The sequence below is a fragment of the Zingiber officinale genome, chromosome 4B (genome assembly GCF_018446385.1).
Source record: "Zingiber officinale cultivar Zhangliang chromosome 4B, Zo_v1.1, whole genome shotgun sequence".
In the NCBI taxonomy this organism is placed as follows: Eukaryota; Viridiplantae; Streptophyta; class Magnoliopsida; order Zingiberales; family Zingiberaceae; genus Zingiber; species Zingiber officinale.
The window spans coordinates 100,181,691-100,196,007 of record NC_055993.1 but is presented as its reverse complement, the minus strand read 5'-3'; the positions used below and the strand labels follow the sequence as shown (position 1 = coordinate 100,196,007).

The 14,317-nt window shown below is 35.0% G+C and overlaps 2 protein-coding genes across 2 annotated transcripts; both read right to left on the bottom strand.

Moving 5' to 3' along the window:
• Nucleotides 1–8,342: 8,342 nt before the first annotated feature.
• Nucleotides 8,343–9,758, bottom strand: LOC121975716. The gene has a single exon (XM_042527534.1). It carries the CDS (start codon nucleotides 9,617–9,619, stop codon nucleotides 9,278–9,280), a length of 342 nt encoding a protein of 113 aa, XP_042383468.1. The 5' UTR covers nucleotides 9,620–9,758; the 3' UTR covers nucleotides 8,343–9,277.
• Nucleotides 9,759–10,747: 989 nt separating this feature from the next.
• LOC121975714 (reactive Intermediate Deaminase A, chloroplastic-like) lies at nucleotides 10,748–14,243 on the bottom strand. Its single transcript, XM_042527533.1, has 6 exons — nucleotides 13,979–14,243; nucleotides 13,079–13,194; nucleotides 12,940–12,984; nucleotides 11,840–11,913; nucleotides 11,707–11,756; nucleotides 10,748–10,992 (listed from the first exon to the last, which is right to left on the bottom strand). The coding sequence occupies exons 1-6, from the start codon at nucleotides 14,235–14,237 to the stop codon at nucleotides 10,898–10,900; spliced, it is 639 nt and encodes a 212-aa protein (XP_042383467.1). The 5' UTR covers nucleotides 14,238–14,243; the 3' UTR covers nucleotides 10,748–10,897.
• Nucleotides 14,244–14,317: the final 74 nt, after the last annotated feature.

The window sequence follows — 14,317 nt, the reverse complement described above, 5'->3', positions numbered from 1 at the left end:
TGCACTTGAAGATAATGATTGGTTGAGACGTCTGTTTCGCATAAAGGAAAAATGGACATTAGTATATGGACAACAAATGTTTTGTGTGGATATGACTGCAACCCAAAGAAATGAGAGCATGAATAATATTTTGAAAAGGTATGTCACTTATCAATACAAGTTTTTAGACTTTTTCAATCACTTCTAAAGACTGCTTGATGATCAACGATATGAGGAGTTAAAAGTAGATTTTAGATCAAATACAAATGTTCCATGTTTAGTGTATCCAATTGAAATTTTAAAGCATACAAGTTATATTTATACTCCTGAGACATACAAGTGTTTTGAACAAGAGTGGTACAAATCTCATGATTATAGTGTAGAAACTCATGAGGATGTTGAATCACATACAAAATACAAAATTACTTCTCACAAAAAGAGTTACCATCATATAGTTACACTTGATTCATCGGGTCAAAAAATTGAGTGTAGCTGTAGAAAATTTGATTTTGCTGGGATTTTGTGTTCTCATATTTTGAAAATATTTACAATGAAAAATATCATGAAGATCCCATGTGAGTATATATTGAAAAGGTGGACACGAAAAGCGAAAGATGGATACTTTGGAGTTATTGATTTAATTGCGAACAAAGGTAGTTTGGATTCAAAAGCTTGCACCAATTTGCGATATAAAGAATTAAGTGGGTTGTATGTTCAATTGGTTACCAAGGCAGCAGAGAGGGAAGACACTTACAAGGTTGTTAAAGATGGTTTGTTGAGTATGTTTAAGATGGTGGATGAGAGGTTACAAGTTAATGAACTAACTGTCCAACACTCAATTGAAACAGAGTTCGAAATTGGTGAAGGAAATTCTCTTGGAGTAAAAGAAATTAAAACAAAGAAAAAAATGATTTCAAGTAAGAGGTTGAAAGGTGTCTTAGATAAGATTTCAAATAAAAGGAAAGCAGCAAGAAAAACCAACCAAACTTCAACAATTGTTAAGGTTTCTACCCATTCTTACTAAAGTGTTGTTTATTTATTGTCGTTACATTTGAGAAATTATATAGAATTAAATCATTCTATTTTTTGTATAGCAGGATGTAGAAGGGCGTTATGAAAGTATATCTATCATGTCCAATGTAGAATGTCAACGGATGATCAATCAAGTTAAGGATTGTTTTAGTATGTTAAACTAAAATAATTATGTTATCACTATCTAATACTATATTTTATTGTTTTAGCCTACAAATTATTGCTGTGTTGAAGGTTTGAGTATTACCGAAACTAAATTTCCACCACTTTTGTCAACATAACTATCTCAGGTTCACTCTGATAATGATTATTTTCAGACAATTGTAATCGGGAAGGATGGTAAGAAATTAACCTGGTTTACACCTTTATTGTCTTTTTATCCATTTCTCATAAGATCAGATTTGTTGTATCATTATACTTGTTAACAACTTGAAAGTATTTTTATATGCATAAACTTCATGATGATTCTATATTTCTTCTGATTAATGACTTAGTTACTCATACTTTCTATTGCCATGGAACTAACAGAGTCAAGAATTAATGATCGGATGATCAATAAAGAAAACTTTATTTTAGTGGGCTTAAACAAAAGTTCTGGTCTTTAATTAGTTCAACTATTGTTCAGGATTTGCTAGTCTTTAATTAGTCCATTGAAAACTCTTTTTTGGTCTTAAGGTAGCTTAGGAAAGAGGTCCAATGTCCAATGGGGCAACACAAACACATGATGCTTTTCCTCGTGTAGTATAGCAATTGGAATTATGTAGCTTGCTTTGGACTGGAATAGTACACATTTTCACATTGACCATGATTTTTATGCATAAGCAAAATATGTTAAAGATTACAAATTTTATTGAGAAAAGTTATATTATGGTAATGTTCAAATTTCATGTGTGTGTATGGGCTAAATTAAGACAAATAAGTGATGTTCTGGCTTTTATTTTGCGATGTTCTGGCTTTTATTTTGTGATGTTCTTGATAGCAAAGTTTTGGCAGGAGAAACGATCATTGATATATTGGAGCATTGATATATATTGGATAAACAATATTTTTAATTTGTAGTTAATCTGTTGTTATGCTCTGACTGCATAGATATTTTGGAGCATCTGTCATTTTCAGTAGCATCTGCCATTTTTAGTAGACTTACATAGGTTTTCTTGTTTTGTTTTTTCTCCAAGTACATCAATTAGGTGAATGTTGTTACAATGGAATGCACATCAACTAAAGGACACCGCTAAGAGTGATTAATGTCAGTCAATATAAGTGTTGTTGGCATCAAGTTACAATGAAATCTAGACAAATATATAATGAAGCAAGCTCCTCAATACTCAAATATGCATACTTTATTTACGGCTAAGCCAAGAATTGTGCTGCTTACTTTGAAAACTTTTGTGGTTACCATATTTTGTGCTGCTTATTTTGTACGCAGCTTTTGTTTCGTCTAATTATTTTTATGTGAACTTTTGTGGTTACCATATTTTATGTTGCTTATTATTTTATACAGCTTCTATGAAACTTGTACAAGCTCCATATTTTGTATAATAGCTATTCCTATCATACATTTCTGATCATGTAATGGCAATCGGATATTACATAAACAAATAGCTTGGTGGAAACTGTTGTTTTGAATTCTATTAGTTTACTTTTTAACCTCTCTATTTTGTGTTGTAAATAAAAAGCTTGGTCGTGAACTACATATAATTTAGACCGAATTTATTTATGTTTATTTGATAATTAAATTTATATTAAATAAATAAGTTCAAATGGTAATGACGGTAGTTTGTTAATGTTGATGAATTAAGTGTGAATAATTCATGTAAAAATAATATTAAAGGAACAACACGTGTTAAAATTCAGCCATAAACAAAATAAAACCACCGACCGGACATGATGAGCAAGAGCCGTTCCACTTAAGGATATGCAGCTTCCACACTTGAACCGAGTAGCCAGTCACCACAAATTCCTGCACGCCCTCTAGGATCGAAGATACAAGCAACTGCAGGAGTATTTGTTGGAAGTGCTGCACCCCTATTAGATTGAAAGCAAATATATAGTCATCATCCATTTATTTTGTAAAATTGGAGCAACACTGGTAAAGATCATTGATAAAATCGAGGTAAATATCTTTCTTATGTGCTAGTCACTATTCCAAAGGCTAGTAGCCGTCCGTGATTTACCTCCTCCGTATTGACCCTGGGACAAATTGATGGGGAGCGCTGGGGGCGAGCATATTCACCTTTTACCACAATACCACAATGCAAATCATAATTGAACTCTAGTGTAAAAAGGCTTCTCGAGTGATCCTTTAGATAATCCAAGGGCTGATTCTACACCTTCAAAGATCTCATTTGACACTCTCTCTGCTGTTGCATTAGGTATGTTTTCCTGTATGAATATTCAGATAAGCTTACATTGAGTAAACTGGCAACACGATGAACTGTGAAAAAATAAAGCAAGAGTATGCCATATTGATTACATAAAGCAATAGGCCTATCAGGAATTTAGACAGAATTTATTTATGTTTATTTGATAATTAAATTTATATTAAATAAACAAGCTCAAATGGTAACGAGTGTAGTTTGCTAATGTTGATGAATTAAGTATGAATAATTCATGTAAAAAAAATATTAAAGGAACAACACGTGTTAAAATTAATCTCAATTATTCTTGATTTATCTAAGATCCATCATTTCCTAAAACAAGTAATAGAGATCGTTACAATTGCATATACAAAACAAATCTCATCATTGAAAAATGTTGACAGCATTTGGTGATATACAAAGGTAACTGAAATAATAATACAAAATTAATATTCATCCGTAAACAAAATAAAACCAAATGTCGACATCATTCATAATTATATTTCTTTATCACATTACAATATTAGCACTACTTAACCAGACCAACTAACAAACAAAATAAATATACAGTCAAAAGAATTAAGTGATAGTATATGCGGTACATTCCGATTTCTCATATTATGTCCAAGATAAGCAATGTATTCATTTCCTACCCTTGACTCCACTCTTGACAACATCCTACAATGTATATTACTGGTGTCTTCATTTAGTCCAGTATCAAACCTCATCCATTAATTTTAATCATCCATGCTGCTTACATCCATAATATAGTCTTCCTGGATTCTTGATTAATCTAGAGACTAGCACCAATGTTCTTAGTCCACAGTCCCTACATCGTACAGTTTCAAATTTGGTATGATCGATGTTGCTATTACTTGATGATGTCATTCAATAGCAACCTAATACTAAAAAAGTAAGATTCAATAAAATTAAGCTAAACAATGGCAGTTTGTAAAAGTAATGAAAAATCACACATTTTTATGAAAAATTTGACAAACTTCACTCAAAGCAGCAACAATTTACATGAAATACCTAAATTCTATAAAACTATATAATTGATCCATATAAGGGTGCATAGGCATTCCATACTTTTCAAACAAAAAAGAGCTAAATAATGTATAGTATTGTGTGTCAAAAATTTGATTTACCATCTATTTAATAAATCAAATTGATCAACCTTTGAAAGTGATATCGACATAATTTTCACCTATCACCAAATGATTAAATCAAGCATTCATAACATATAAATTTTACTTATGAATCTAAGCAATACATATAATAAAAACTACATTACATATAAGAAACCATGATAACCAACCAACAACAATCATTAGAAAAATCAAGAGCAAACCTTAGAAAAATCTACAACATGGGCTGACCTATATATACAAAGAGCATGCTACTTGTTTTGATTAAATCATATCAATAATATCTCAAACATGACTTAACAAACTGGGGATTGGTTTAGCTTGCATGATCCTTAAATTACCATATTTAGATGCAATACAATCTCTTCATAATCCTATGCTATATTAGTGGCATATGAGGTAGACGCAAGTCTTGTTGAAGAAAGAATTTAGGGCAAGGAGACCTGAACAGAAGGTAAAGAGGAAAATAGAAGGGCAATCAACACCAAATGCCTTGTTTGAAACACGGTGGAGCTGCGACAACGGTGGAGGACCAGGATGGAGATACGGACCTGCTGGAGTCGACGAAGGGAGGGGAAGCCGGAGCTACTGGAGTCGACGAAGGGAGGGGACGGAGCTGCGGTGATTCAGTCGACGGCGGACCACGTTGAAGATGGCGGAGTGGACGGAGATGATGGAGGACCACATTGGAGATGGCGGAGATGGCTGCTGGGAGTCGCCGACGCCGATGCGGAGATGGTTGTTGGTAGTCGTTGACGCCGTAGGGGTTTTTAGGGCACAAGACAGTAAAAGCACGAGGTGAATTTTGGGAGGGTAAAGTAGAGTCACATTTTTGACACTATTTAAGTTTTTGGCGTTTAGTAAATGGGACACCGGGACAGACAATTCTCGGGACAGAGGATCCGTCCTCCTATGGCGATAGTAGTTTAGGAAAAGAAGGGTAAAACCATAAAAGTAATATGTAGGATATTTTTAGTGTCGAGACCCTGGAACTATGCGCGGTCCACACAAAAAACTGGTGCACTGCATAGTATTAGGTGGGGCACGTTGGTCCGTTAGTGATGGCCTGGATAAGCCCAATTAACCTTATTTATATTTAAAATAATTTTTTAAAGAAATCGGGTATCCAAATTAGGATAGTAAATAAATTGAATATTCGTAAATAAGTTTAGTGTTCTGATTTAATAAAAGTTATTTATATTCATTCAATACATACAAGATTTATTAGCGTATTTATAATGTTAGGAATATTTCTCCCAAGTATTTGAAGGGGAGCTTTGGCGCATCAGTAAAGTTGTTGTTTTGTGACCAAAAAGTCACGGGTTCGAATCCTAGAAATAGCCTCTTGCAAAAAAAACAGGGTAAGACTGTGTATAATGGATCCTTCCCCGAGACCCCGCATAACGAGAGCTTCGTGCACCGGGCTGCCCTTTTTTTTATTTGTGGTCTACACTTTCACATCATTTTTTAAATATCCTACTATTCAAATATCTCAAATCTCATAATGAAATATCCCACCAATCAAAATATTTATGGATTTTACTCTTAAATATCTCCAATTCCACAATCAAATATCTTACCAACCAAATATTTAAGGGTCACGCGAATATTTTATTAACTTACATTTAATTTTAAGAAAAATACAATAGAAGACATACAAATTTAATAAAAATACTACTTCATATCGAATACAAATATTTTATAAATTTGAAATTGAAATATAGATGTACAAACCATATTAAATTAATAAAACACATAACGATAAATTATAGAAATTATAAACTACAATTAATAAAATAAATAAGAAGCGGATAAAATAAACCATAGAAATTAATCGCATGTTCAATTTTTTCTTCAGCTGTCACACATCGCTTGATGATTTTTGAAGTTGTTGATTTGTCATGGCTCGTGTGTCCATTACAAGGAGTTGATGTGTTTGGATGAATTGATCCACCTTATTATTGTTATTATACTCTTTCAAATGTATCATTAATTGTTACATAGCCTGATTTAATTTATCAATTAAGCATACTTTTTTTTTGTCTTTCCTTTTCGCTATCTTCTGTCTCATTGGACTAGATCGAGCTTCTCTATCATCTAGATTGTTAGGATTAGAAGAGTCAGTATGTGCACCTGATAATTCTAATGTTCTTACTTTCTTTGTAGCCCGTCGCTCTAAGGATGGAGGAGCATACATTGGACTATCTTTCACAATCCTTCACACATATTCATATTGGAAAGTAGTTTTAAAAGTACTCTTGTATTCTTCATGAGCTCGCACCATCATATCCTCGTCACTTCATTAGCTTGGTCGATCATTATACCATTTATTGTAGATTCTATTATATCTATTCATGATCTTTTTCAACGAATCCAATGTGATTTTGCTTTCTCCATAATTCTCTTTTTAGCTTCCTTATCTCGATTAGTATTGTAGTATGTCACCACCTGTTTCTAAAAATACTCACTCTTCTAGGTATTATCAACTACCGAATCTTCACTCATAATTGTGTAGGTCATTGCAAGAAGCTTATCATCTGCTATTGTTTATACTATTCACTTGCTATGATCTTCATCCGATTCGTTGTCCATCTCTAATGCTTGATTGAGAATAATATCGTCGGACCCTATTTCAGATGAGAATGGAGGAAATTGTGAATCGGAGACTGCATACGATATTTCTGTACCTTTATTACTATTAGTTACATCAACACTAGCTCTTCTTGATTCATTTGATTGAATCTTCGGTGATTGAAGCGGATTAATTCTATAAGATGGAACTTACATAAAATATTGACTACTCTGCTAATATTCTGGATGATATGTATAAAATGGAGCTAGAGAGTTGTCACTCAAAGAATTTGGATAATTTTAGAAATTATGGTAATATGGTGGTGGGTATGAAAAATGTTGGAAATTTAGTGAATGTTGAATGGGAAATGGAAAGTGAGGATTGGGGAAATTAAGACGAACTTAAGAACTTTCTTCACTAGAATTTTCATCGATGTTTGAAGAGTTGAACAAATCTCTAAAATAATGACCGGAATTTTTATCAATTTGTCTCTAAATTTAGTGGAATTGATCAAAAGAGATGAAAGGAACGATGTATATATAGAGGGAAAACGAACATTGCCTAACATTCGGAAAAAATGAACGTTGATTAACGTTTGATTTTGATTTTTTTCAACGGTTTTAATTTTTTTCTCTAAAAGGTCTAAAAACATTAATTAAATATTAAAATAAATAAATAAAATAAAAAATATGGTAGCCCACCTTTTGGTTGCCCCACAAAAGGAAAATCACCTGACACAAACTTATGTCGGGTGATTTCTAATCACCCAATAGATATCCTCTCTAATGGGGGATATTTGATAGAGGGGTATTTGGAGAAATATCCCCTCTAAATATCCTTCACAGGAGATACTCTTAAATAACAAGCTTGGACAATTCGTTAAATTAAACAAAAAAAAACTTTAACATATATGTTCAACTCGTTAATATTCTTAAATAATATTTATGAATAATATTTACGAATGATATTTATTAATAAACTTTTTATTAACATGCTAAATAAATAAAGAAATGTTTAAAATAAACAAACAAATTTAAATTAACAAGTCCAATAATCAATCAAATAAAAATAAACTTCAAACAATCAAATAAACTTAAATTTAGAACTCAATAATATCTAAATAAATCAAATTCAAGTCAAGCTCAACCCAAACTCAATTATAAAACATAAGCTAAACTAAGTTTGAAGAATTATTTTATCAAACAAGTTTAAACATCTCAAAATGGACTCGCTGCATACAGCTTACCAGCCTAGTCGAAATTAATGGTAAATACTTATTTGGCTTATATTCGTACTTGATGGATACAAAAAAGCATGAACAAAAAAAAAAAAAAAAATCAGAAAAGACAGACACAATCTGAAAATTACTGAATACGAGTGATTCTTCAAGCTGCAGCAGCATTTGGGTTCTTAGTTGGTGACAAGAACAGGCTTCAAATGCTTCAAGATCTGGTAGCACAGGAAATGCCTAGTTTTGGCGATGGCAACTCTCAGCCTTCTCAGTCTCACCCCAATCTTTCTCTTCATTCTGCGCACCCTCATCCTCGAAGAGTACGATCTCCTCTGCTGTGTCCCAGCTTCCTCCAATATCTTGTATATCAGAAACCTCGCTTTCAGGCGCTGCATTTCTTCAGGGTCTTCCTTGTCGAGTTTCGCGTAAGGAAAATGAATCCTCAAGACACCCATCGATGAGAATTATGAATGGAGAACAGACTCATGAAGCTAGCCATATATAAAGAGAAAGAGAAGCGATCACCAAACCAAACCAAGACTAAATTATTAAAGATGTATATTATGCAACTGGAGTGATCAGTGATGCAATTGTCAAAAAAGAAGAAAAAAAACAAAGGATTAGAGGGACCACATATGCAATCATGTTCTTTTGTGGTTTGCATGAAGTCAACGACAATGTATGAACTATAATTGTAGAACAGCACTCGTTGAAATATGCCTTCACTGAAGATTCACTAAGTGGGATAAAGTATTGATTCATGAAGCAATCATCTGGAGAAGTTGGCAGAAGTACTGATGCTGTCTGTGATGGAAGCATTCATGCGTTTGAAAAGGATTTACAGAGCAAGCTGTGCAATATGTGCAGATAAGCACTGAAAATGGATGAAAGACTAAAGCCAAAACTGGACAAATGGAAGAACGAAAGAACATGATCTCATTCTACTGCGTTATCATCTTCAGTATGCTAACTCTGCTACTTCCGGTATGGTGCGTAGCTTCGGCCTCCAATGCCTCTCCTGCTCTTCTTCCAGTCTCCTCGGCCCGCCGACGAGGCTGCTGAGGACTTGGAGCAGAGGCATCCCCTGCGCGTCCACCTGCTGGAGAAGATGCTCCAGCTGTTTCTTGCTGATCGTGACCCTGATCTCCGTTGAGCCTTCGACCTTCTTCTTCGTATTCCTTGTTGCGGCCTCCTCCTTCTCTTGGAGCTTCGCCGGGAGTTTGCTCTCGGTGAATCCCCAGTCGTCCTCGTGGTCGTCGACCCATGTCACTGGCTCCTGCAGGACGATACAGTTGCCCATCTCGAGATCTTAGAAGTGGTGATTTCTTTCGGATTCTGCTTCCTTTTTCTTTTTCTTTGTTTTGGGATTGAATTGAATGGAATTGAATTGTTGGTTGAAGGGATAAGAACAATGGAGCAGGGTGGATTTATAGGCGCCGGGAGAAGGTGAACGAATGGAGTGCGACGGCGGCAGGGACACCGGAAGAGGTCAAACCTAATCGGAAGGTAGGAGATGCACGTCGAGGAATCGGTCGAAGCGACACGTGGCGTAAGCGGGAGAGTGCCAGATCAGCGCAGGGTTCGGCGGATGAAGGAAGACACCGTGTGAACGCGGGGCGGAGGGAATCTAGCTGTTGGACCGAGGGGACGGTTCGTGTGAACGGGGATTGTTGGGGGAATATTGTAGGTTCGGTCATGCCCACCCTATCACGTGCAGCGCACGTTGATTTGAATATAATGGATGAGATTAGAATACTGACACATGGGGAAAAGAAAAAAATAACAGAAAATAGATTATTCGAATATTGTAAGTAAAAATAAACAGAAGAAACTAATTTATTTATTTATTTATTGATGATATACTGACTGGATTGTTCAGGACAATTTTGATAAAACCCAAGACTAAATGAAACAAATGGAAGTAGCATTAGGAAGGAGTCCAATCATGCCCGGTCACTTTGTTTTCATTAGAAAGTATCAGGAACCATCAGTTCATAATGCTTACCTAATTGCTTGAATTCTTCAAATAAGGCTACTCTAAGTTAGGTAGGAATTCATGCACGGACTTCAACCTACAGTGATTCTCTCTTTATCCATTCAGTGATTTATTTAACCTCTTCGAAAGGGGAAGGAAGAGAGCAAGTCAGCAAACAGGCCAAATATAAGAAGCAAAAATGACATGTATGACTTTCCAGGTATGTGGGTTTGCCTGATACTCATATCAGTCTTGTATTTGTCACGACCAACAGATTAACTAAATTCGTAGAGAACATAAATATTGTGCGCATGATTTGTTAAATCATATGCTGAATTGATAAACAGAACAAAGCTGTACATGCACCAAACTGCCATCGACATTTATGCTTCAGAAGCTACTCCACTGCAGGATTGTAGAAAGGTGCATGAGGAATTGAATGGGTTCACGGGATGAATTGAAATTAGAAGTTCGATTGTATCGGAGAAAAGTACATTGAACACCTTATTTGGGCGATAATCCATTTAGCAAAGTCGCAAAGGAAAAGCTGGTACTTATCCTAGAATATCAGCTATGTGAACAAAGCATAATTTTGAAGCAGCGTTAGAGTGCAGCAATACACTCGATCTCAATCCTAGCGTTCATTGGCAATGCTGCTACCTGATAAGTGGAACGTGCTGGTGCAGGAGATGGGAAATCTGCAACAGAAGAACAGAATTAAGGAAGAAAATCAATATCCGCAATACCGTATAAGGAAGAGCATAACATACAAATGCACCCTTGCTTTGTGACAAGATACAAGAAAATTGAATATTATATTGATCGTACCAGATAAAATGTTCAGAATGACACTTTAACCACGTGGTGAGTTGTAAGCTACTAAACAAACTTCATAACTTAAGATCAGTGAGTTATTATAAATTTAAGCCTATGCAGTTCATGCATTATTGGTCAGTGATTGGAGCAACCAAGTTAATTGGTCAATTTCACTAATTTAAGTGGGTCTTGTCACAGAATATGCACTACAATTATCTGCGAAATGGGAAATGGCATCTCTCTCTTGAAATTGTTAAGTGGAGGATTTTAACCAATGATATGGAAACTAACATATAAAGAAAGAAATATTCAGAATGAAAATGCTAAATGCCAAATTATTGTATTATGATATATTCAGAATCAGCATCCAGTTACTTTGATTAAACAAGTAGCATAAACTGGTAGCGATTAACATCAGATGATTTAGAAAGAAAGAAAGAATAAGTGCAACAGTTTGTGGACCAACACAAGTCCATAATCAATAAAACAACACAGGACAACATGAGTCAAAATGATCAAAAGTCCCAACTAATTTCAATGGGTTTGAAGAAAATACATCCGCAACAGGGAAAAAAAACAATTTGTCAGAAACTCACATTTTGCATATATCTCATTCACTTTCTTGAAATCTTGTAGATCTGCTAACCTGCAATTACACAAATCGTTAGATCATTAGATGAAATTGGTGAAGTTTTAGAATTAAAGCTGATAAAAGAATCTAATTGCTACATGATCGTTGTCTTGACAACAGAGGCATAGGTGGCACCACTTGCTTTCAGAATCTCTCCCATGTTTTTAAGGACCTGAATTTAATTACCACTTGAGCATATCAGTTATGAGATGAAATGTTTAAAATAGTGCCACAAAAGCAATGATGATACTGGAACTCAATGAATTTATATTCATAAATATCAGATAACTGAAGACTAGTGAAAGAAATTAAAAATTGATCGCCAAAGGGCAAACAAATACCATGAAAGTGTTTTTTTCCCGATAAACAGGAAAATAAATAAATAAATTATAAAGATCCATGGACTTTAACACAAAGTACAGAATAGGGTTTAGAGTCCCATGGTCCCTAAAAGGTAGAAACAATAATGGGAAGACATTTTGCAGTTGAAATTAAGGAAGCATTCACATATACCCTATGCGGGCTCTAGTCTTCTATATCCTGTTTGTCATGCCAAATATAAAACATGATCTCATAATCTGAAACGCCATAATATAAAACATGCTAGGAGCTAGGTAAATTTTCAGTCTTTTTGCACAAAAATTACAAATCAATAATGACATTTTGAGGTTGCCGAAATATACCAGATTTCAAATGAAAGTGTTACAGTTTTTAAGGGATCAATCTTTCTAGGTGCTGTAGAATTGTTTGAGTGATCAAGTGTAAAAGGTTTTACTGTCACAAAAATAATGGCGAAGAAACACAACCTAGCACAGAATACTAGTGAATCACATTAGGAAAAAAGAAGATTCAAAAGAAAACTTAAAAGGAGCATAATGTTCATTAAGGCACTAGAGGTTTACACAGTTTGCTTCTAGATAACTAGTTATGTGCAACATTTAAAGCATTTATGCGGCACTAGAAATTTCAAAACTTGGTATGTTCACCAAAAATAGAAAAATATAGTGTATCTTCTGCACTTATGTCTCCCTAAATGGAGAAAACAACCATATGAGATCTCTTAAATAACATATGTTACTTGATTATAATAGTCTTAGGATATTCCACTGATGTACATAAGATGCTAGCTGTTTTCTCTATTTAATAGAAGTTCACAGCTATTAAACACCAAAATTTTGATTCAACATAAGTAAAATACCTGCTCAGTTTGTTCCTCAATATTGTCAGAGACAAATTTTCCTGTCTGTATAAAAGTTCAACATTTGCTGAATGTGAGAAAGTATAGAAGAGACATTATTCACAAATGAAACAATGTGATAAAGGGTAATATAGCAAACCTCTGGAACAAGACCCAGAACACCAGAAACAAAGACAAGGTTGTTGGCTTTAATAGCCTGAGAATATGGCCCTAAAGCTGCTGGAGCTTTTTCTGTCTGAACTGCCTCCTTGATAACTATTGAAAAGTATGCCACTCTTATTGCATAAAAGATTCATTTGCCAAAAAAAAAAAACATTTGGCAGATTAAGCATGTCAGATTCATACAGAATTGCTGACTGTTGTAAGGAGAAAGAAAGTATTGAATTAACAAAAGTCGATAGAATGCAAGCAGATCACAGCATGACCACCAAAACATAATAGTGACAGAACTAACAGCATATCAGATTGTTTCACTAAATAAATGCATCTGGCATCATAAGGATCGTTGTTGAATACTAAGAAGAAAGAAAAGCTTCTCGGAATTAGTTTTAACTTTTAGGCTGAAAATATCAAAATAGTTAACTGAAACCCTTAGTATTGGGGTTTTTGCGGATGATGCCCTCTTTCACAATAATTCACCGAGCTGAGAAGGAAGGAGATCCCTGATGTTTATTTTCAGACATCAAAATTATTACCATGTTTGTTTAAATTTTTAACATTTAAAATAATCTTTGCGCGTTTCTCCCTTTGCAATGATGCAGTCTCTGCCAAAATGTTAATTGAAATCAAAAGTACGTAGTAAATAAAAACAATACAATGAGCATGTTTAGTCGTATCCATTCTGAGCATTTAAGCATCACAGCCTAAAATCGACATCCACTAAGATTTATCTACTCTAGCCGAAACAGCAAAATCAAAATCTAAACCCCGATGAACACGCAAAACATGATGAACATGCATTGCCAAAGACGGAAAACTAATTCAATGGACTGAAAAATAGGTGACGAAACTGGGTCAACGAGATGGTTGGGCTCTTTACCACTGGAGGCGGCGGCAGTAGCCGAGATTGAGGCGAAGAAGGGTTTGGACAGGCGAGACGACCACAGATGGGAGGCAGCGATTGAGGCGAAGCAGATCCCTACAGAGATCGGAGTCTGACTCCGAGCCCGCAACGCGCGGAGGTCGATCGCCGGCGCTCCCACAGACCTCGAAAACGCAGCGCTCCAAGCCATCTCTCTCACACACGGACACACCACTCTCTCTCGTAACCCAGTACGGCACAAGTCTCGCGAAACCATCCTCCTTTATAGATTGCCTGTCTTAAATAGACACCGAACAGGAAGATTGAAGAACAATACAAAACCTATGAGTAGGGGTG